This window comes from Lissotriton vulgaris, chromosome 9, assembly GCF_964263255.1.
Source record: "Lissotriton vulgaris chromosome 9, aLisVul1.2, whole genome shotgun sequence".
Taxonomy (NCBI): domain Eukaryota; kingdom Metazoa; phylum Chordata; class Amphibia; order Caudata; family Salamandridae; genus Lissotriton; species Lissotriton vulgaris.
The window spans coordinates 976,826,222-976,848,689 of record NC_141697.1 but is presented as its reverse complement, the minus strand read 5'-3'; the positions used below and the strand labels follow the sequence as shown (position 1 = coordinate 976,848,689).

Sequence of the window (22,468 nt, the reverse complement as noted above, 5' to 3'; positions counted from 1 at the left end):
AAAATCACCAGTGATAGTTATCTCAAGTAACTATAACTCGTTCCCTAAAGTAACTATAACTCATTGCCTCAATGATGTTATTTCAAATGTTGCAGAGATGTATCAATAAAGTCATAGAACATGCCATGAGTGATGTAATATGGGAGGTAATTAGCAGTGCATGGCGAGGACGTGAGTTATAGTCAAGAGCAGGCTTTTTGACTGGTCCTGCACAGGCGGGATCAAATATGTATTCTTTATCTTGGAGCGTGTAGGCAGAAAATAGCTTTTTTCCCCTATCTGCATTCTACAGGCCAGGGAACACCAGTGTCCTGGAGAATGGTGTCCCCGGGACAATGAATCTGTATTTCATATACATTGAAGTACAATGAATGCTGCTCCTTGTGCCTCTCCTAATCTACCAGCAAACTACTTTTTGTGAGGTAATAACTTTGTTTTATTGGAATTGCAGTTTTTGGTTGTCTTAAGATTTCTTTGAGGACAGCCGTTGGTATCAGTCTAAATGTAAGTTAACCACAAAAGAAGTGGATTGCCTAAAAAAACAAGCAAGTAAGAGCGGAGCCTTGGGTTCAGAAGCTACCTACTAAAGGTCTCAAAGGACCCTTCAAAAAAGCGAGGCCATCCTTAATGGAAGAGGATGCCTCACACACGTTATTGTGTCATACTTCATCATAGGCATCCTCTCCCCACCCTAGTAAGATGGTGCTACCAGGGCGGACTCAACCTCTGCGAAGACTTGGTGGTAGGGGGGAGTTCTTACATAAAACTTTCAGGACAGGGTCGGGATCCAGTTCAATAAAAATACCTTTGTGTTCCTCGGTTACCACCTTTACTAGTGAGGACCCTCGGTACAATAAACAAAATTGAATGATGGAACCTAAGAGGATAATGACTCTAGTCCATCTTTAAAGTTACCAACATGTTTCTGCCCATATAGTTTAGCCTACTAGGTCTTGGGCATTCATCTGGGTTGTAGGATCCCTATTGTGAAGTTGCAGCTGCCTACCGAAATTCTGCACTCTTATGTGAGACAGTGCACATAAGTGAACCCAAGTGACTGCTACCTGGGATGATAATACCCGTGTTTTTTCATTCACCCTATGCTTTAGGGGATACCAACGATTCGGTCGGGGGGGGTGGGGGGGTGGGGGGGGAGTGGTATCCTTTATACTCACACATTCATCAGAAGGTACGCCACTCGAAATCACCTACTGCTCTCTGCTCCTTGCCGCTTATCAGTACAAATGTATCCTGTTGCCTCCATGTAATGTCTGGGAGAACAACTGTTGGCGGTCAGTAAAACTGCGGTCATTTGCTGCCATGTAATCTTCGAGTGAGGCCCATGTTGCCAAGCCCTGATGCGGATCTCGTGCACATGTTGTGGTCATGTCCTGTTCTACAGAGTTATTGGCAACCTGTCAACACCACCATACGCGAGGTCACGGAGTTGCCAGATATTTACACATGGGAAGCATGCTCCCTAGGCATTTTTAAGCGTAAAAAACAATAAAAAGTATGACATAGCCTTGCTGCCATAGCACACAATCTTGCCAAAAGTACACTCACACATCACTGGTGCTCACCCACAGCCTCTCCGGTAGCTGCATGGTATGGAGCAGTATGTGAATGGTATGCAGTTTAAGATGATGCCCTCCTCTATGAGGACATGCGTCAACGGGCAAACAACCTATTTCCTTCGAATGGGACACTCTACTCAAGCATTTACAACAGAAGGTGGGAAACAACGATCTTCATCCATGATCACATCATGCACTCACCATAAACGCCACAAATACGACACCAGTTGAGGGCCCCTACAGCAGCACTCACTGGCAGTTTTCACCCACCTTCATGGGGTAAGTACAGCCCCATATGCCTGTCCACCCGCGCCACTATTCCTGCATCTATCCTCATCATCTACCATTGTCATCAAACCCGCCCACCTGCCTTTCGCCCCAGTTTCCAAGTTTGCACCATTGTGATGATATGCCGCTGTTAAATTTCAAGGTATAACGAGGACTCTTCAAACCTCTGTTCCTTTACATGCCCTACACTAGTGTTGTTTAATACACATCCATGTATGACCAGATTGTATTTACTGTCCAACATCATTATCAATCGCCAACCATTGTCACATGCAACTGTTGATTATATTGTAAAACCCAATAACAATATATAAAAACGAATTAATGTAGTCTCCGAGTGAGAGCATCAGTGATGCCACATGATGTACTCATCAATATAAGGAATTACATGATGGCTGTGCAGCTAGCCATAAACTACGAATTTCTGTGATTATATTTGATTTTTTTTTATTATTTGTAACTGTCCTTCAAAGCAAACTATTTCTTCAATCAAAAAACGTTTTTTAGTGAATACACACAGACAAATACATCTATGTACAGGATAGTAAAAACAGAAACGTGTTACAAAAAAATATAAATATACTCTCAAATATACTTTAATTATGAATTTTCGAGTGACAAGAAGTCCCAAATTTGGTAAAATTATTGAGGTGTCAAATTATTGACGTGAAGTGGCCACAAGGTAGCACTGTAAAATGCACTCAAATACATAAATAAATGCATAAATATAACCTTCATTTGCACTCAACTATATACATAAGAGCACAACACACACAAAGGATAACTTAAGCTTGTTCTTAACAGGTGCATTTCAGCATATTTACTACTTGGGACCTGGGTCAGACAATTGGGAACAGAAATCTTCACATTTGTCTGGGAAGTGCAAAATCTGTAGAATTATTGTCAATCAGCTGGTTCAATTACCATCACCATGGTGTGGTAAAGGAATTCTTAGGGTAGATTTTTCTCTGGGTTTCCGGATTTCTCTATACATGAGAGGATTTTCTAATACCACTCATATCTAAATCCAGCCCTCAACTGATTTTTTTTCAAATGTTGTAGTTTGCACATGCACATATCGTAAACTTTACTCTGAAAACTTGCTTTTTCGAGCACATAAATCAGTTTCTCTTTTTGAGACAGGATCTGGACAGAAAATTCTTTCTTGAAATTATAACATTCTTTAAAAAAACAAATACATTTAGTTGAACCCATTACTTACCCTTAGACAAGTGTTGACTACATTCCGGCTATCAAATATCTGTTCAGAGAGTAAAAAGATGCGTCACTTCTGCGTAATTCATATGTCTATAAAAATCCTTTAAGCAAATTGCTAAATCATTGTTAGGTACAACAGATTTATACTTGGAGCACAGCTATCAAAATACTTATATTAATGAGTAGTCAGATTTATTCAAGTCAGTATATCAAAATTACATTTGCTGGTGTTTGCTGACATTAAATCATACTCAAAGGGCCCCTTTACAGGCAAATGATCTATAAGGGAATCAAAAAGGGAAATTGGGGAAGCTTGATTCACTATTGTGAAACATGCAGCATATAGATCTTAAAGGTCCCACAGCTTAAGCTTTCACCACCCCAACTCAGGAACAGTGCATCTCTGGTGCTTCAGTAACTTGCAGTTTTAAATGTCAAGCAGCTTGAATATAGCAACGAGTGAATGGTGAACTTTCAAATACCATGGCACAAATTTCTATCAACTTGAAAATTCTGAACTCTTGTAGTTTGGTGAACTACCACTCTAGAAAGCCTAGCCCCACAGACCTGTGCATTTCTGGACCCCACATTCCATCAACCTGGAAGTCCACAATATTGCAGATAAATAGATAGGAAAGGAAGCAGATCATCCAAAATTACTCAAGTGTTTTTCACGTACGCTGATGTTTAGACAAACCAAGCAAATGGTATCTTCTCTTTTTTGCTGAGCAACTGGAGGAAATAAGCATGAATGCAGAGAGTCAAGAACAAGGTGCTTACCTTCGTTAACGCTCTTGCTGGTTAATACTCTAGCTAACTGCAGATTCCGCACCATGTGAATATACCTAGGACCCAGACTGGATCCGGAAACTCACCAAGCATTGGCATAGACAATAGGTCTCGCCTTTGGGACCTTATAAGTATTTAGTTATGCAGCACAATATCCTTACTGCAACAACATTAACTGTTGCATGGCTTAACACTTATAAGGTCCCAAAAGCGAGACCTATTGGCTATGCCAATGCTTGTTTTTTGATACTGTCGTTCAGTTGTACATAATGGCTTCTTGGTTATATATAAGGTTAAAAAAAATGCGTATAACACTTTTTTAATTATAACTTTTGAAAATGCTACACTGCCAGATGAGCACATCGATGTGGGCTGCTCACACTGCTCACTAGTAGAGAAGTTTCAGCATGATGTCATGCCAGGTGAGCGTTGTAGGGGAAGGGAAATCCTTTAAAAAGAGTACTTTTCTCTCTGGATTCCCCTTCTCTTTTTGACATTCAGGAGCAGCAACATTTCGGTGGTGTCACCAGGGCTTTAAGTGGAAGCTTTTTCAATATTAAATACAAGCCATAGTTGCTGCTTATTTATCTTATGCAACTAACCACCATTGACAAAGCCAATAGTCCTGTCTTGTTGTAGGTATGATTTTACTTGTTGTATCATATATCTGGATGCAATAACAGAAACAGCAAAATACAAGTCGGGCGGCACACTATGCCAAGCACAGATTTTTGGCATAGGTGTTTTTGTATGCCACGTCCTTAATTTTGTGGTGGTCTTTAATAAACACTTTCATGTGTCACATCTTTATTCGCGCGGTTATTAAAAAACATTGCAATTATAGAATAAGAGCAAAAGGGCATTGGCAGTTCACCAGAGCTTTCAGACATTTGTATAACCGTAGAAGGACATTAAAATGTCAGAGATTAAAAGTGGACATCATCTGCAAGGCTGTTTTAGTGCAACTGAAAATGAAAGTGCAGTTTTCAAAGCACCAAAACCTTCTGGAGAGTGCATGCAACCGCGCGAGATTCCCAATTAAAAATAAGCGTCAGGAGTCCAAACTAGTAAAACATAAGCATTTACTATATAAACATTCCTCCCTTGAGTCGCTACGTCTATACTAACGATGTAGAGGGGAACCTTTGCTAATCAGCAAGCCTCTTCTCGTGCGCCCGACCCCAACGGTTCACCGACTGTTGCAAATTTGCAAACCGTTCCTTCGGAACTTAGACAAATCCTTAGACACTTGAGTGGCTAAAACAGAAGTGCGACGTTATCAGACCGTTTCAGAGCAGGAGCATTTCAAACAAACCCAGTTCCATGATACCAATTATGAACTGTATCTAGGTACCTTTGCGTCCCAATTTCTCTTGTGAATCACAAGTACGTGCAAAGCACGCAACAGCTTCTTGGGATAAACATGGTAGCGACCTATCGTGTCAGTGACTAATTCAAGTTCTTCCACTGTCTGGCACTTCAGAGCCATTTTGATAGGACAAGGAGCAAAGCAACGGTGCCACTGGCTCAAATACACGCAAGGAAAACGACCCCCCAATAAATCAACTAGCAGCCCTTTGCGCCACTGGACCCGGTGCCACTGCACCTGCTGCACTATTGCTAGTTACACCCCTTGTGTGGGCAGCACTGCTAGCATGCCATTCACAGATCTGCCTCGAAGTCGACATCTCAAACAAATCTCTCGTTCTGCAGTGGTGAGCTCGGGCTGTGGCACCTCAGCCCCTCCCCGCCCGTGAGCGCACTCAGGCGGGCATCAGAATCGCACCTTTAGACGGTGGTGCGCAACTGGTGCCCAGGCTATGGCAGTGCTTCATCCGGCTGGTTTCAGGGCGGGGGTTAACCGAGCACGATTAAAATCTTTAGCTGCCTCCTGTGGAGGCTTGGCTTGTTGGTCTCCCGCGGCAGAAACAAATGACCTGTTTTCCACAAGTCATTGCTTCCGAGAGCACCGAGGCGGCTGAGGGGCAACCCAGCGATGTTGTGATTCTTAAAGGTCCGGTGTCCCGCGCAGTACAACAGAAATAATGGGGAGCAGCTCGGGGTGTGAAGGCTGCTTGTTGGTCGTCCTGGATGGACCAGAAAACTGTCATTGTTAGGGGGCTTCGGTAGAGGGGTGACATTACTTCCCCGAAACCCCAGGGGCCAGGGAAGGAGGGTCACGTGCCCTCTGGTGGAAGCCGGTGACCGCGACAAACACCACACAACCACTGAAACAGATAATAGTACAGCGTCAATTATCAAACAACCTTTACTGAAAACTCAACTGCAGCATGTTAACACACACATACAAATGAAGGGCCTTTTACCGTCGTCCTGCTGAGGGCGCTTGGGCTATGGCGGCATGCGGAGAGCGGGGAAGTATGGAAGCAGAGATCCTGTGACTGTGAGAGACAAAAAAGTCAAGCATCGGGGAAACATGAGGTGCCGGCAGCCAAAACAAGCACGCAAGTGATGAGCGCGCCACAGCGAGCCATGTGTTTTGAATTATCGGGCACGATAATTCAAAACACATGGCGCCTGTGCAGGTAACCGCAAGCAATAGGCCAAACACGCACGAGCGTGTGGTGAGCTTTTTGAAGCCCGCTTACAATAAGTCTCGCAGAGCTACGCATGCACGCTGCTCAGGCGAGACCTAAAAAGCAGTCCCAAGACGCCGAACAGGGACACATATAAATGCAACCCAAGCAAGCTGATATCAGTTTCTTTCGGAAGCTTGTCTTCCTCCTCAGACACAGATTCCATTAGCAAACAGGAGGAACAAGTGAGCAGATTCATAAATTGGGACTTTATTAGGTGGAAAAGGAGACCAGTCCACAGAAAGGAGAGGTGGGAGAGCAGTGAGGAGTCTGTTTTTAGGTAAGGGTATCTAATAGGAAGAACGTTACAGAAAGTAACTAACTTGTTCTTCTGATGGATAATTCTAACTGCAGATTTCTCACTTTGTGAACAGCTACCAAATCAATACCTTCCAAGTTGGTGAGTGTGCCGAATGACCTTAGATCAATAAGTCTTGCAGAATGGACAAAATTCCCATCCCGATGGACCTGACTGTCAATGTATGCCCACGTAGCAGCCGGATCGACATCCAGGACAGGTGTTCCACATGCCAATGCAGTGGTAGCAGCCTTAGCTCCCTTGAAAAGAGTCCTTAGACCTTCTGGAGGTTGCTACTGCAGAGGAAATTTTTATATAGAGGACTGTCCAGCTTCTCCACCACCTTGCACTTCTTTGCTCCAGAAAACTCCACAAAGAGCTGGTCCTCCAATAGATGTCCCTTGGTGCAAACAATTTAAAGGCTCAGCACTGTTATGGGCTCTTAGAGCGTTTCCTCCACTTTCAACAAATGAGTTGGACCAAAGAAGGTCAGAAGAGTAATGTTTTGCCCGTCATGAGAAGGCAACACTACCTTCGGCAGGAACCCATCTGGTACTCCTAACACCAGTTTGTCTGGAATAAAGGTGGTATAAGGTAGCTGGAGAGAGGTCCTGAAGGTCATTTCCACAGTGTACTGATGCTATCGCAACTAGTAAGACCGTTTTTAGGCAGGAGGTGCAATTGACAACTGTGTATCGGCCTGAATGGGGTATGAATGAGAAAGGTGAGAACCAAATGTAAGCTCTGTTGTGGCATTACGAAGTGCTTTGGGAGAAACATATGTTGAGAACCTTTAAAAAAAATCACATGAAAACAGGTAATTTGAACAAGTACGACTGATCTGGCAAACGTAAAAAGGCTGAGACGGTCAACAAGCTACCTTTAACAGTGGTCTCCTTATTGAACCAAATACAAAACAAACAATAAGACATCCACCAGGTTGGCCTGCAATGAGCCCATCTGGTGGGTGCTGCATCAAGCCACATATTTATCCCAGCACCCAGCGTACACTGATACTGTGGAAGGGCTCCTAGCCGCTACAGTACATCAATGAGTTTTGATGGTAAATCAAAAAAGATCAACTCCTGCAATACAATCTTCACACATGGAGATACAAGTTGTGCAGGCTCGGCTGCAAGACCCTGCCCTACTGCTGCGACAGAAGATCCTCCTGAACAGGCAGCCTGATCGGAGAACAGATTCTCAAGCCCAAAACTTCGGGTACCACACACTCCTGGCCCAATCCGGAGCCACTAAGATGACTTTGGCCTGGTTGTTCCTGATCTTCGGTAATCTAGGAAGGAGTGGTAGTAACAGAAAAGCATAAAGGAGTCCAGTGTTCCATTCTATGCGGAGTGCATCTTCAAATGAGCCTTCTTGGGAACTCCAGTGAGCTAAAGTGTTGACATTGTGTGTTCTCTGAGGTGATGTTAGTTTTCTGCTCATTGATGGAAGCCATTCTGTACCACCTATGGGTGGCTGCCATTTGTGATTTGTCCGCCCTGACATTTACAGATCATTCTAGTTGGTGTATGATCCAGAGACTGGCCTGACGGTTCAGCAGTTCCAGAGGTTCAGATCATCCTGGCATAGGATCCAGGACGCCACTCCTCCCTGCTTGTTGCAGTACCACTTGGCAGTGGTGTTGTCTGTGAGAACATGCGACAGCCTCCCTTTAAGGGAGGGAACAAGGCCTTTAAAGCCAAGTGAATTGCCCACAACATTAGCACATTGATTTGGAGAAGGGTCTCCGAAAGAGACCAGACTCCTCTGATCTCCACCTCTCCCAGATGGCTTCCCCATCCAAGTGGTGAAGGGTAAGTTACCAATATCAGCTCAAGGGGAATAGAGAGGGGTCTGTCACTGGTCTAATAGCTGTCGAGCAACCACAACTGCAGATCTCTTGCAGCTCCTCCATAAAACTGGATGGAATCTGGCAGGTTCCTCTTGTGCTGGGCCCAGTGCTCTCATATGCAATCCGGCATGGTCAGTTAACAGGATGTAGGAGGCTAGTAAGCCAAGAAGTTTGAGAGCCATCCTTACTGAGACCCAGGACAAAGGCTGAAATGTCGGGATCAGTCTGAATGCCCTGAATGCCCTGAATTCGTTGGTCTGGAGTAACGGTCTGGAAGTACACCATATCCACGAGGGATCCAGTAAAGGGCCTCTGCAAAACGGTCAGTGGAACTTTGACTGAGAACCTCAGTGAAATCAGGAGGTTTGCCATAGTCTGGTGATGGTCTGCAACTGCTTGTGGTAAGCCCGCCGCCAGTCATCGAGAAAGAGAAAGACAGGGACACCGACCTCAGAAGATGGGTACATGCAACTGCCAACAGATTTGTGAATACCCAAGGGGCACTGAAGAGTCAAAGGGAGCACAGCTAACTGAAAAGGTTTGTGGCCCATCTCAAACTGCAGGTAGCGCCTGTGGGCCTGCAGGGCCAGGATAGGAAAATAGGTGTCCTGCAGGTCCAACTCCACCATCCAGTCTCTAGGATGTAGGTTAGATAGAACCTGGGGAAACGTGGGCATCCTGAATTTGTCCTTTAGCTGGAAGGAGTTGAAAAGGCGAAGATCCAAAATAGGACAAAGGCCTCTATGCTTCTACGACACAAGGAGGGAACGGGAACAACATCCAGGCCCCACTTTCCGAAGCTGGTATCCTCTATGGCTCCTTGGGCAAGAAGAGCTTGGACTCTTCAATGCCAAACAGACAGATGGGCCTCTGAAAGCTGTTCCGACCTAGGTGGCAAGTGCGGTTCGTCGAAAATAAATGGCAGGGCAGAGCCCTGTTGGATAATTTGAAATACCCACCTGTCATATGTGATGTTTTGCTACCTCTGAGGGAAGTGGCTGACCCTGCCTACTACCAGATGGCTATGAACCACTAAGGGTGAACTAAATGGGCTTTGAAGTTGTTGAAGGAGGGGCAGGGAATGGGACGTATGGAGACCCTGATGGCATGGCCGTTGTCTGTTGGGCCCATGGCTCTGACATCGAAAGTGCTGGAAGGTAGTTTGGGCAGATGGTGAGGACTCACTGCTGAAACGCCAAGCCACTGAGACATCACTGAGAAGGGTAAAACAGTTGGGGGGAGTGCCAGACTGTGCCGAAAGGCCCACATAGCATGCCGTGCCTCTGCTCTCTTTAAAATGCTCCAGGGCCAAGTCCACCTTTTGAATAGTATGTGGGAACCGTCAAAGGGCATGTCCATTAGGGACAGCTGGATCTTTCCGGAGAGGCCTGTGGCCCCATGATTACCCCAATAGCCCTCCCTAAACAACATACTTAGCTCCATCCCGGCCATCCTGAATGGCTTGGGCCAAGGAAGCCCATAAGTATTTTGCGAGTGCTGGTTTAGATCTCACCTACCATGTCCCAGACTGCCTGGGTGTAAAGTCCAAGTAGGGAGCCGGTGCTAACCGACCTCAAGGCAAGACTTGGGAGAGAAAACAGGATTTTCCCAAATGTTTCCATACGTTGGACGTTCTGTCAGGAGGAGGAGGAACGGTGTTAGGGGAAACTCTGGTGGTGGATGCCTCCACCACCAAAATCTCAGGAGTTTGATGTTGGGTTAAAAAAATCTGTGCCGCTCGGAGCTTGTCTATGGTGCCATGCTACCTGGGGATTGACAGGAGGGCCAGAACATATCTTTGCACATGTGCCCAAGGGCGTATCCATGAGGGCCACATTGAAGGGTTGAAGATGTTTGGTTGGTGTCTGGCCAGGCTGAAGGACCTCAGTGAGGATATTTGTTTTAATTTTTTAGTGGGGAGGTGGAGGTCATGGACATCTCTCCTAAAGTCTGTTGCAAAGGATGTACTTTCCTCAGTTGCTGGTCAAGGGTGTGGGGGTAAGTCTGTATTGAGTGAGGTAACCAACCCACTGGCATCTTGTAGATCCATGTACCAGTTATTTTCACCGTAAGGTGGGGCAAACCCTCTGCTGTCTCCATATGGCTGACTCTGGTCAGAGTCAGAGCCAAAAAGTTGGTTCAGTGTCTGTGCATGACTGCATCGTAACGGTTCAGTGTCTGAGACAGAGTAATTACCTATTGGAGGTGTCACATGTGAATCTGGGTGTGGCCTGATTCGAAACAAACTTGGATCAGAGTAGATTACACAATAATGTATGGATCCTCCTATGGCACCGTCCATGCCAACATAGATTTCCAAGGGCCAGTGTAGATTTTGGCACCAGACCGAAAGTCAGCACAGACACTGGTGTAGAACTCGTAGGAGCAGAGATGGCGCAGAGGACACATTTGTCAGGAATGACAAGACTGGAGCCCCTGTGCATCCTTTTGGAAAAAGACATGTCAAAGGGTGTCGGAGATGCACATCAAGGCATCTCTAAAGGCTTCTACCTACTGCAGCATGAATGATGGACCAGGAATCTGGTGGTGCATCAGGACCAATGTTGGAATCGGCTCCATGTTGGAACAAAAGTGAAACCTAGAGGCACAGTGAAACTCTTGTTGCCTTCTCTGAAGAACAAGAATGGCAGGTAGAGGCAGAGCCCCACTAGTTTGTTTTTAGGCTTTCCCAAAGACTTCAACCGTGAACGACTTAGGAGTGTGTCTGCAATCTCGACTTTGTCCAGAAGCGGGACCTGCATTGTTTTTCCACGTAGAGCTTTGCTTCACGTTCTCGGAAGGCTTTGGAATTACTCTGGGTGCAGTCGCAGCAGGCCCTGGAGTTGTGCACCGAATCTGGCCAATAGAGGCGCACTTTGTGGGGATCTGTCACAGACATTTGCAACAGTTGTTACAAGGTTTAATCCCTGTAGTCTTAGGGGATGACGTTTCTTTACACACTGGAAGAAGTTAAAGAAAAGTACTTCAGAAAAAAATCTCTTCAGGGAATGAAGAAAAGGAGCGGATTTACAGATCCACATCCGAAGACATGGAAAGAAAGGAACTGATGTCAGTATTCATGGGTGGCACTGGTATGCCGCTCCACTTGTATCTTCCGGAGTGGAATTAAGTCGGCACAGAGTTGCATAACACCACCTATCATGACGCAGGAGCACGGATTTCTGGGTTTCCAGATCCATTCTGGCATCTGGGGCTATTCACAAGGTGAGGAATCTGCAAATAGAAGTATCTATCAGAAATGTCTGGTATGCAAGGGATTTAATTCTGGAAGCCCAGAATACAAAATGCTTTCGTACATGTTTTGGAAGAGGAGCAGGTTACATCAGATATTACGATGAAGAGGACATCTTTTTGTTTGTTTGGGCAATGGAGCACAAATTATTTGTATATCATTTTGGGACCAGAATTTCTTAATTTTGGAGGTAATTTACATATTTAAGTTCCAGGTTCTGGTGCCCAGATTTACAACTGCAAGTGTGACTCTCTTAGTACATAGATTTACAGTATTTTGGGAAGAAGACCCTACTGATTAGGGCAAATAAGAACATAGGGACACCGTGTCTGAGTAAAAATTCAGACAAAACAGCTAAAAATGTACCATTTCTTTTCGAATTATGTTATGGTAAAAAATGCTTGGCTCTTTTCCCTGCTCAAATGATGAAGGCAGCCACCTCCATAAATGTACAAGTTACTTACCTTCGGAAACGGTGTATCTGGTAGAGACGATTCTAGCAGCAGATTCCTTAACGTAGAATTATCCCCAGGCGTGAGACTGGATCCGGAACATTTTCTTTGCCACAGGATCTCTGCGAGCCGGGGGGCGATGCCACGTGACACCGCCCTGACGTTGTCCGCGGGTGTGACGTCAGCAAGGTCACATAAGCCCCACCCCGGCACACCGATGTCAATTTTCTTCGGAGAATTTTTTCGCGCTACAACACGGAGCCATCACAAACAAAAACTGTGAGAATATGGGAACAGTGTGCAAAAAAATCAGATAAATAGAAAGGAAAGAAGCGAATGAAGAGGAACAGCGCCATTCTGGGAAGTACCAGGCAGTGTGGCACTAAAAGTCATAGAAGAGAAGAGCAGAGCCGAGCCACTGCAAAACAGCCTTGCAAGCAAATACGATATCCTCCGTGGAGGCAGAGAAGCAGGTGAAAAAATGTCACAGGAGACGAAAGAAGCCTGCAGCCACAGTAAAATAACAGTGATGGACAACAAGGCCAGAACAGAAGAGTAATGACAAATTACCCCAAGACAACACCAGCAAGGAGAGGCACAACCCCTGTAAGGAGCTAAGGGCTGAGGCACAGCCAAGAGACCCCAACTCAGAAGACTGCAGAGGAGTCAGAAATTGCAAGCGATGAAAAAGGGTAGAAGATAATGAGTAGGCCCCACACCGGAGACCAGGGTGCAGGGATGCAGAAGTAACATTGAACCCACCAACCAATTACCAGAAAGGAAGGAGTGGATCAAACAAGCAGAACAAGGCATTCCGCTAGGGAGGAAGTGAAAGAGGGCACTCGCAGAAGACAAAACCACCCAGAGGTAGGCAAGTGTCGAAGACCAAGCTGAAGGTCCTCACAGAACGGGGAGGAAGGTAGGGTTGTGAAAGAATCTGCGGTTGGAATCGTCCCTACCAGATACACCGTTACCAAAGGTAAGTAACTTGTACATCTGACAGAGACTACTAGCCGCAGATTCCTTAACGAAACACGTGTCGGCTGCTTGCTTCTTCCTGCAATTTACGGGATTACGGTACAGAAGGACCTTTGGTTATAACATCTTTTGTGCGTCCACTACAAAGAACTGCACATACATATATTTGTCTAATGAGTTATTAAAACATCAAAGCTACTCTATGTTTTGGATGTTCTCTTAATTGATCTAATATTGTTACTGGGATAATGAACAACTGGTGGTCTTGTCTCTTTAACCACATGGCTGCTAGGCGTTTTCCCCTCCTGTGCTGCACATTGTTGTTTTACATTATTTCATGACGAGCTGGCCTTGTCATCCGCGCACGGCAGGTAAGCGCCATGACGAGCCCAGCTCGTCATTAGCTTCGAAGGGGTTAAACAGGCCAAGACAGGGAATAACTCCCATAGATGCACTGACTTCTATGAGTCAATATTTTTGAGTGTGGAGGTACGACAAACTTTGTTTAACAGTCTCCTACAAATGACCCCTTTGGGGATCCAAGTGGAAGCCGACATCTGTGGTAGTGGGATGTCAAATGATACCTTAAGGGGCACCGTTTCTCATAAATAAATGGCATCATACCGTCATCTTTAACGACATAATCAAGCACGGGATTGGAAAGTGCGACAGTCTAAGCCACCACTACCTTTGCTGTGTATTGTAAAAAATCCCAAAGTGATGTGGTGGTGTCCCAGAGTGATGTGGTGTCCCAGAGTGTTGTGGTGGTGTCCCAGAGTGTTGTGGTGGTGTCCCAGAGTGATGTGGTGGTGTCCCTGAATGATGTTGTGGTGCCCCTGAGTGTGATGTGGTGGTGTCCCCGAGTGATGTGGTGGTGTCCCTGAGTGATGTGGTGGTGCCCCTGAGTGATGTGGTGGTGTCCCTGAGTGATGTGGTGGTGTCCCTGAGTGATGTGGTGGTGTTCCTGAGTGATGTGGTGTGTGAGGGTGAGGGTGTGTGGGGGGGTGAGGGTGAGTGAGGGTGAGAGGGTCGTGAGGGTGAGGGGTGTGAGGGTGTGAAGTTGTGAGGGTGAGTGAGGGTGTGTGAGGGTGAGGGGTGTGAGGGTGTGAGGTTGTGAGGGTGAGTGAGGGTGGGTGAGGGCGTGTGAGGGTGAGGGAGGATGATGGGGTGAGGGTGTGTGAGGGTGAGGGTGTTTGTGGGTGAGGGTGAGGTTAGGGTGAGGGTCCGAAGTAAATGGTGGCAGGGCAGACATCATAAGATAGAGAGAAGAGACTGCGTGGTGACTGCGTTGGTCAGTTTCAGAATCAGGAGGGGCGGAGACAGCAAGGTCTGTGAGGGGTCAACGTGTCTAGAGGCAAAGCATAGTGGATGTAGCATTGCAGCTAGCAAGTCGAGTGTTTTCAAGCTGAGTGCCCCTAGAGAGATGGCAACACAGCAACAGCATTTGAGGAGCAAGGCTACTGTAAACAAGCACGGTAGGCTTTCACTTTCGTCCAGAAACAAGCTCTCAGCATTGCTGGTGCGGGGGAGCGGGAGCGCATTCCTTTCAAGTCTGATGCGGGCGGGGAGCTGAAGTACCGGGTTTTAGGAACCAGGGAGAACACCCGAAGACTTCGAGTCCTTCCTGTTTCAGACTACAGAAAAACAGAGTCTTCTTGGTGAAGTCAAAGATCGTATTTATTGGCTGCAACCAGTAACAGATATCCTAGAAGTACAACAGCATGTATGTTCTCAGGAGACTGCTCAAACTTACAAAGCCAGTCTTCTTCTTTTATACAAAATAATAAGCTTCGGGCAAACATTCCTTATTTTACAGTAGGCCATACACATATTTCTACTTCAAAGAGAAAGCAGAGTCATGATGACAAACACATTTTTCAGTCCGTCCAACCCATAATTGATTATCCGGCAAGACCCAGTACTTCCATCAGATATCGACAGACCCCCAATAAAATCGGGCACCTCCTCCTCGTAAAGCGAGTCATAAAGCAAGAAACAGGGACAGGTGTGTGTAAGATAGGACAAGGTTTGCGTGCGATGAAAGGCTTATGGTATGTTGTGCCTTGATACTAATCTCACTCGGCCACTGGGATGGGCCCTGGCCGAACAGGTTTGGCTGCAGGCAGTGAGTCAGCTTGCCCAGGTCACAGCGGAGTCAGCAAAGGTGTACGTGTCCTTCGGACTCGTTTTGGCCTCAGTCATTTGGCTATGTGAGGGCAATCACAAAATGGATGCCGTTCACAAAATGGAACCCGAGGGTTCATGACGAAAATGCTGATTTCAGGGTGATTTCGTCACTCGATTATGACGAAAATGCTTGTGTATGCCGCACTCGTCATTTGCGGTTCGCTGATACCAAAATCGTCATGAATCGACGATATTTATAACACGGGTCCAGAATTTCCAGTACCACAGCCCCTCCTTTTGCCCTTACATAGGCAATAACCTATACTCAATTTAATCTGAGTCCAGGTCTATATTCATGAAGTCATTGAGCTGTTGCTGTAGCATCATTCTAGTACTTAGTTTGTTTCTGGGTACAGGTTTCCTTACACATGATGTAGCACAGAGGCCACATATTGCAGGAGCACACTGTACACACAGACAGAACAGGAAAAGAATGGCTAAGACCATCAAAATGACCATCAGAATCTTCCATCCCCAGGCGGATATCAGTTCCCAGAACCACCCCATTAATGACCAATCTCCTTTATCCACGTGGATAGATTCAGAGATGTTATGCAGTTTGGAGATGGCCTAGTATACTGTCGGAGCGTTATCTGGGATGAAGATGCAGCAACTTGATTGGATCACTTTACATACCCCACCTCGGTCTGCAAGTATGACGTCTAGTGCGACCCTGTTTTGAAGAGTCATAAGGCGGTCCGACTGGAGCTCAACGGTCAAGTTACTAAGGGCACCGGCAGTCTCAACTATGGTAGATTCAACTACCCTCGTCAATTGGCGAATGTTCCTGCTGTTCACCATAGGCCCCCAAAACGGCAGAAAACCCTTTACGAAGTCTCCAAATTCTTGACCCGCAGTGTCGTCTTTACTCACGACACCTCTAACTGTCCTTGTACTATGGTAATCTGCCGCGGCCGTGTAGGTGGGAGGCAACAGGAACGAAATGAAACATGTGCCCGAGAAGTCGGGGGGCAGCCATGTATACGCTCTATCATGGCAGATGAAGTAGGTGCCCTTAGCTGCTAGGAATGAAGGGGAGGTCTGAGACGAAAAGACATATGTTTCAGTACCGACACTCTTCCCTAACTGAGCTCCGGGATTCCTGCCATTACCCTGCAGACATAGGTGACCCTGATGGGGTACAATCCAAATCGGGGAGGATCTCTTTGCTTGCTCGTCCTCATTCATGGCGATTCTATAACCGGTTATGTTCCATCTAGTGTATGCTTGCAACTCATCTCCAGGAATGGTTCTATACGAGTCAATGTCTCTACTCATATTCGTGATGCCTGCCACCAATGCCTTGTTGCTCGAGTTACTTCTCGTGGAACGTGGGGGATATGGTTCGATGGCAAATATGAACATCGTCTGAAACGCCCACAAAGAACCATAGTAGCTGAATGGCAAGACAAAATATGGGATCCCTTTATCTGTCGTGTGTGGCATAAGACCACACACCAAACAATTAGTCGTGTTTATTACTAACTGGTGTTGGTGTAAAAGCTGAACAAATGAATTATTGACACATTCTGATCTTCTAGCGGACTTGTGTTCAGGCAGAGGGTGGAAAGAATGCGAGGAGGCAGTAGAAGGAGGTGTAGGTTGCACAGTAGGAATAAACGTTACTTGAAAAGAGAATGTCACATAACCAATTAAGAACATCATTAAGCTCAATAGCAAAAACAAACATAATATTAAAAAAAGTTTCGTCGTAGTCAATTTACACAATTTCTGTTTGAAAGTCATTGTCCGTGCAGGTCTCTCCAACTCAAGGAAATCCATCCTCTCTGATTGCTGCCCGCGGTGGTAGGTTGATTCTGCTAAAGAATGCTTCTGTCAGTCCAGGGCAACTCCCTTAGACCAACCAGAACCGTCAACCTTATGTCTCAGGCTGCACTCAGAAGACTTTAAGCAACCGCGACCTTAGCAGATGAACCTGGATGGCGGTTCAAAAAAACCCAAAAAAATGAGTAGATCCTCGGTGAAGAGTTAACCTGCAAAAATCCCAAAAACTTTTTTATTTATTTTATTTGTCCATGACTCTCGGTCTCAAATTATAACGGTTTCTTTCAGGAAGTTTCTGGTTTTTGAATAATAGCTCAGGCTCTGTAGTGTTCAAGCGAATTGACGGTGGCACAGCTTCTTGCAACACATTATCGCTCTCCAGTTTAGAAGTTGTTCCTTTTACACTTGCGTCGCTGAAGGGTAGAAAGCGTGGCACAGTCTCTGTTTCAGAGTAGGCAATCCCCTCCTGGACCCACCGGTCATACGGCAAGGGCAACGGAACCCGTTTGCAATGATTCCTGTGTACCCAATTCTTTTTGCCGTGGACGCGCACGGCGGAGCGGGTAGCCAGCAACACTTGGAAGGGTCCGGTCCAGCGGGGCTGCTCGTTCTTGGTTCGCTGAAAGTTGCGCACCAGGACCCAGGTGCCAGGTTCAATTGCGTGGCCTGGATCGTCAGAAGCTGGCGGTAAGGAGCTGTGGACCTGTTGGTGTAAGACACGCAATTTAGCCGTCAATTCATACAAATAATCAAGCAGTACAGGGTGTTCTACCTCGCTAAACTTGGTGGGGCTTGGCACTCCCCAAATGTTGGCCAGACGGCCGAACACTATCTCGTACGGACTAAGTCCCAGTCGCGAATGCGCAGTCATTCTTGTTGATAGGAGTGCTAAAGGCAGGGCGTCAGGCCATTTAAGACCAGAGCTTGCTTGAATCTTGGCAAATTTCTGTTTTAATGTGCCATTGTAGCACTCTACTAATCCAGCTGATTGGGGGTGATTTGCCGCGTGGAACTTCTGATGGATGCCTAGCCCTTCACATACTCCCTTCATCACTCGACCCACAAATTCACTTCCGTTATCACTCCAGACCATTCTCGGCATTCCAAATCTAGGGAAGAATTCTTTGACAAGGGCTTTAGCTGTGGACAAGGCAGTATTGTCCTTTAAGGGATATGCTTCTATCCATCTTGAAAAGGCGCAAACAACGAGTACGTATTTCAAATTGTTGCACCTTTCCATGTGGATGAAATCTAGCTGCAAAACCTCGAACGGATACGTTGGAGGCGCAAAATGACCAGCTGGAGTTGGGGTTCCCCTACCAGGATTGTTTTTCAAACACACCATGCAATTCTTGACCACATTCTCTGCACACTTGGGTATTCCCGCATTTTGCCATACCGGAGCTAACAACTTACAAATCCCTTTCACACTGATATGAGCCATACCATGGGCCATTGTCACCACTACAAGCACATACGCATCGGGCAACAACCATCGCTGGTGCTCTGACAATTCGACCCAACAACCATTCGCATCCAATTTCCCCTTACTTTCTCTCCATTCATTCAACTCTTTCTCTGTAGCTTCAGCTTGAATCGACTTCACGCTCTCAATCATGTCTTCACACATTCCGACATCACCAATCCATCTTGCAGGACCTGCAACACACATTCGACTCGTCACATTCTTGCAGTTTCTTTCGCGACTTCGTCGGCAAATGCATTACCACGACCAACATCATCCGTGACCTTTTTGTGTGCACTGCACTTCACAATCGCAACTTGTAACGGCAAGGTCAGTGACTCAAGGAGCTCATTCACCAACTGACCATGCTGGATCTTAGTACCGTGTGAAGTCAGGAAACCACGTTCACGCCACAAACGTCCAAAACTATGAGCCACTCCAAACGCATACTTGTTGTCGGTGTACACATTCACTCGTTTTCCTTTCGCCAACACACATGCTCTCGTAAGCGCAATCAACTCTGCAGCTTGCACTGAGTTATGTGGGATTCGTGCAGCTTCGACAATCGTGCGCAAAGTCGTAACAGCATATGCTGCGGTCGTATCACCATTCGGCAACTTGAAGCACGAACCATCAACCCACAAAGTACCATCACATTCAGTAAGAGGAGTGTCCCTAAGGTCTACTCTCCCTTTCGTTTCTTCTTCTGTCCTAAAGAAACAGTCGTGCTGCTTTTCAGCGTTCTCTGTCTCAACTGGAATCGGCAACAACGTGGCTGGGTTTAATGCGTTACATCTTCTAATGTGGACATGGCTTGCTAACAAGGTTAACTCATAACCTGACAATCGAGCACAAGTTAAGTGCTGTGTCTTGGTTCTATTTAACAAAGTGTCCACCGCATGTGGAACCATTACGATCAACATATTATTCATCACTAACCCAGCAGACTGTCGAATTGAAACAGCTGCTGCGGCTGTGGCTCTCAGACAACTCGGCAACGCCCTAGCTACCGGATCTAAAGTCGACGAGAAATACGCGCATGGACGTTGCTTGTCCCCAAAAGACTGCGTCAACACTGATAATGCACATCCTTCTTTCTCGTGGACATATAGTGTAAAGGGCTTACTGTAGTCGGGGGTACCCAACACAGGAGCCGAACACAACGCATCACGCAACTCGGAAAAACTTCTCTGACACTCTTCAGACCACGGAATGGGATTCAGTGTATCCTTACATGTTAATGCCACCAAAGGTTTGGCCAACAGGGAAAAATTCGGTATCCATTGCCTACAGTATGATGTAATGCCCAAGAAAGCACGCACTTCTCTCTGTGTCCTAGGCACACTCAATTCTGCAATTGCCTGAATTCTCTCTGGGGTCAGTTTCCTTCCCTCCTTCGATAAGAGGTGACCTAGGTAGGTCACTTCTTGTCGACAATATTGTAGTTTCGATAGAGACACTTTGTGATGCAATTTAGACAAATGACGCAATAATGACAAGGTGGCTTCTTTACAAATCCTCTCAGTATCTGCAGCGACTAGCAAATCGTCGAAGTACTGGATAAGGGTAGCGCCATCAGGTAAAACAATCATGTCAAGCTGTGTTTTTAAAGCTTGACTGTATATCGATGGACTTTCACAGTAGCCCTGAGGAGCGCGCTTAAAGCGGAAACTTCGCCCTCCTAAACTGAAGCCGAAAATATCCCTGCTCTCCTCGGCAATCGGGATGCTGAAGAAAGCATTCTTCAAGTCAATCACCGAAAACCAGGTGGCGGAAGCTGGAATCATAGTCAATAGGGCAGTGATATCAGGCACAACCGGGAACTGTGGCACAACAACTTTATTTACCTCTCTAAGATCAATCACAAACCTGTAAACAGGTGGTTGGGAAGGATCAGTACGCTTCAAAACAGGCAGAACAGGACTATTACAAACATTGCCTCTCGTCTCTTCAATCACATCCTTTTCGATCAAATCATAAATGATCGCTAGCAACGCCTTTTCACCTTTGCTAGAGATCTTGTATTGGGGAATGCGCGGCATTCTAACATTGGCTTTCAATGTCACAACATATGGCGGTATTTCCAAAAGAGCCACGTCATTAGGACCAGTAGCCCAAAGAATATCCGGAAGAGAAGATAATTCTGTCGGGAGTGTATCTTTCGACAAATACATCGGGGAAACCACTTTCGTTCCTAGTGTAAGTCGTACTCCCGAAGGAGAACAGTACAAAGTCGCATACAATCTTTTCAATAGGTCCAATCCTAACAAGTTCTCGCCACAACCCGTCGTCAGAATAAGGGGTGCTTCGAGTTCACAAGGTCCAACAGAAAGAGACATAGGACTAGAAATCGGGTTCCTAACCGGGGCGCCAGAAAAACCTACTGTAACATTCATTTCGCCAGACAAAGGTACGCCAGGGAGTTTTGAGTGCATAATAGAACTCTTTGTAGCACCAGTATCCAACAGAAAAGGTTCTGACACACCTGATGTAATAACCTCAACATAGGGTCCACTCTGATCTACTGGAACTGAAACAACTCCCTCTCTTTGTCCATGGCTGTCCTAGCAATCACTACCGTCCATATTCTCATCTTCTGCGTAGTAGTCATCAGCATAGTACTGAGCCGTCCTACCAGACACGTTATTCTGCTGATCAAAGCTATTCATCGAATTCTGAGGTGGAAAGGATCGCGTATTCGGGGGGAAATTACCACGTCCTCTACCTCTAGGTGTTTGTTGAACACCTCGACCTCTTACGCCAGGAGTGCCATTCGTGCGCTGTAACAAAACCGGACCGAACAGAAGGAGAAACTGACAGAAGGACAGAAACACCAGGAAAGACATGCAGAGGTAAAGCAGAGGTGGGGGCAGTAGCAGAGGGAGTATTAGGATAAACAGTCGGAGCAGTAGGCGAAGTCGTAGGGAACACAGATGGAGTAGGTAGCAAAAGCGGCGGCCCTTGAGGGGGCTGCGCCGGAGGAGTGGGAACCAGCTGAAGAGTAGCTGGTGGTTGCAGTAGAACCTGTGGCCCAACAATCGGTGGTTGCTGGGGTGCTGTAGCACTCTGCGCATAAGGAGGTGGTGAACTCAGTAAATGAGACATTAAAGGATCTTTATCAAGTTTTTCTTTTGATTCTTGTTCTTTATGCGGCAAAACTGGGTAGCATTTATCTACCGCTAATTTCCTAATTCTATGCATTTGTTCGCTCTCTTGTTCTCCCTAAACGCAACAGCAGCTTGTACCATTGACATACCTCGTTTATTTTTCTTTGCTAGTTTCATTTCTTTTTGTTTGGCTTCCTTGCGCCATAGGCGAAAGGAATCAAACATTGCCGGCCGGGCTTTCTTCTTAAAAAAGTTTAACCTCGAGATTATCTAAAATCTCCGTGTCAAAACTACCATATTGGGGCCATTTTAAAACACCATCTTTTCTGGTGTATCGGGCCCAGACTTCATTATATCTGATCGGGCCTACGCCGTGTTTCACATAGAGTTCATATGTTGGAGTTCCAATCGGAGGAACCGGACACGAGTCCTCCAATCGGGAATCCCTATTACAACCAAGACAAAACAAATTTCCAAGTCTGCTAAGACCAGGCATCTTCGCTCTCTAGTCTAGCTTCAAACTTCAAAGGATTATCGAATACGATAGTCTCGTGAAAACACGAGTCCTTCGGTTTTGGCACTTGCAAGTTCCAAACAAAAACCCAAAAACTAAGAATCA

General features: G+C 46.1%; 1 protein-coding gene across 1 annotated transcript in view; it reads right to left on the bottom strand.

Moving 5' to 3' along the window:
* Positions 1-22,468, bottom strand: part of FANCD2 (FA complementation group D2) — a 1,101,131-nt gene that overhangs the window by 184,714 nt on the left and 893,949 nt on the right. Inside the window, exon 39 of the mRNA XM_086938826.1 lies at positions 3,088-3,126. Within this exon, the coding sequence (XP_086794952.1) occupies positions 3,088-3,126 (39 nt within the window). The remainder of the gene's footprint in view (positions 1-3,087; positions 3,127-22,468) is intronic.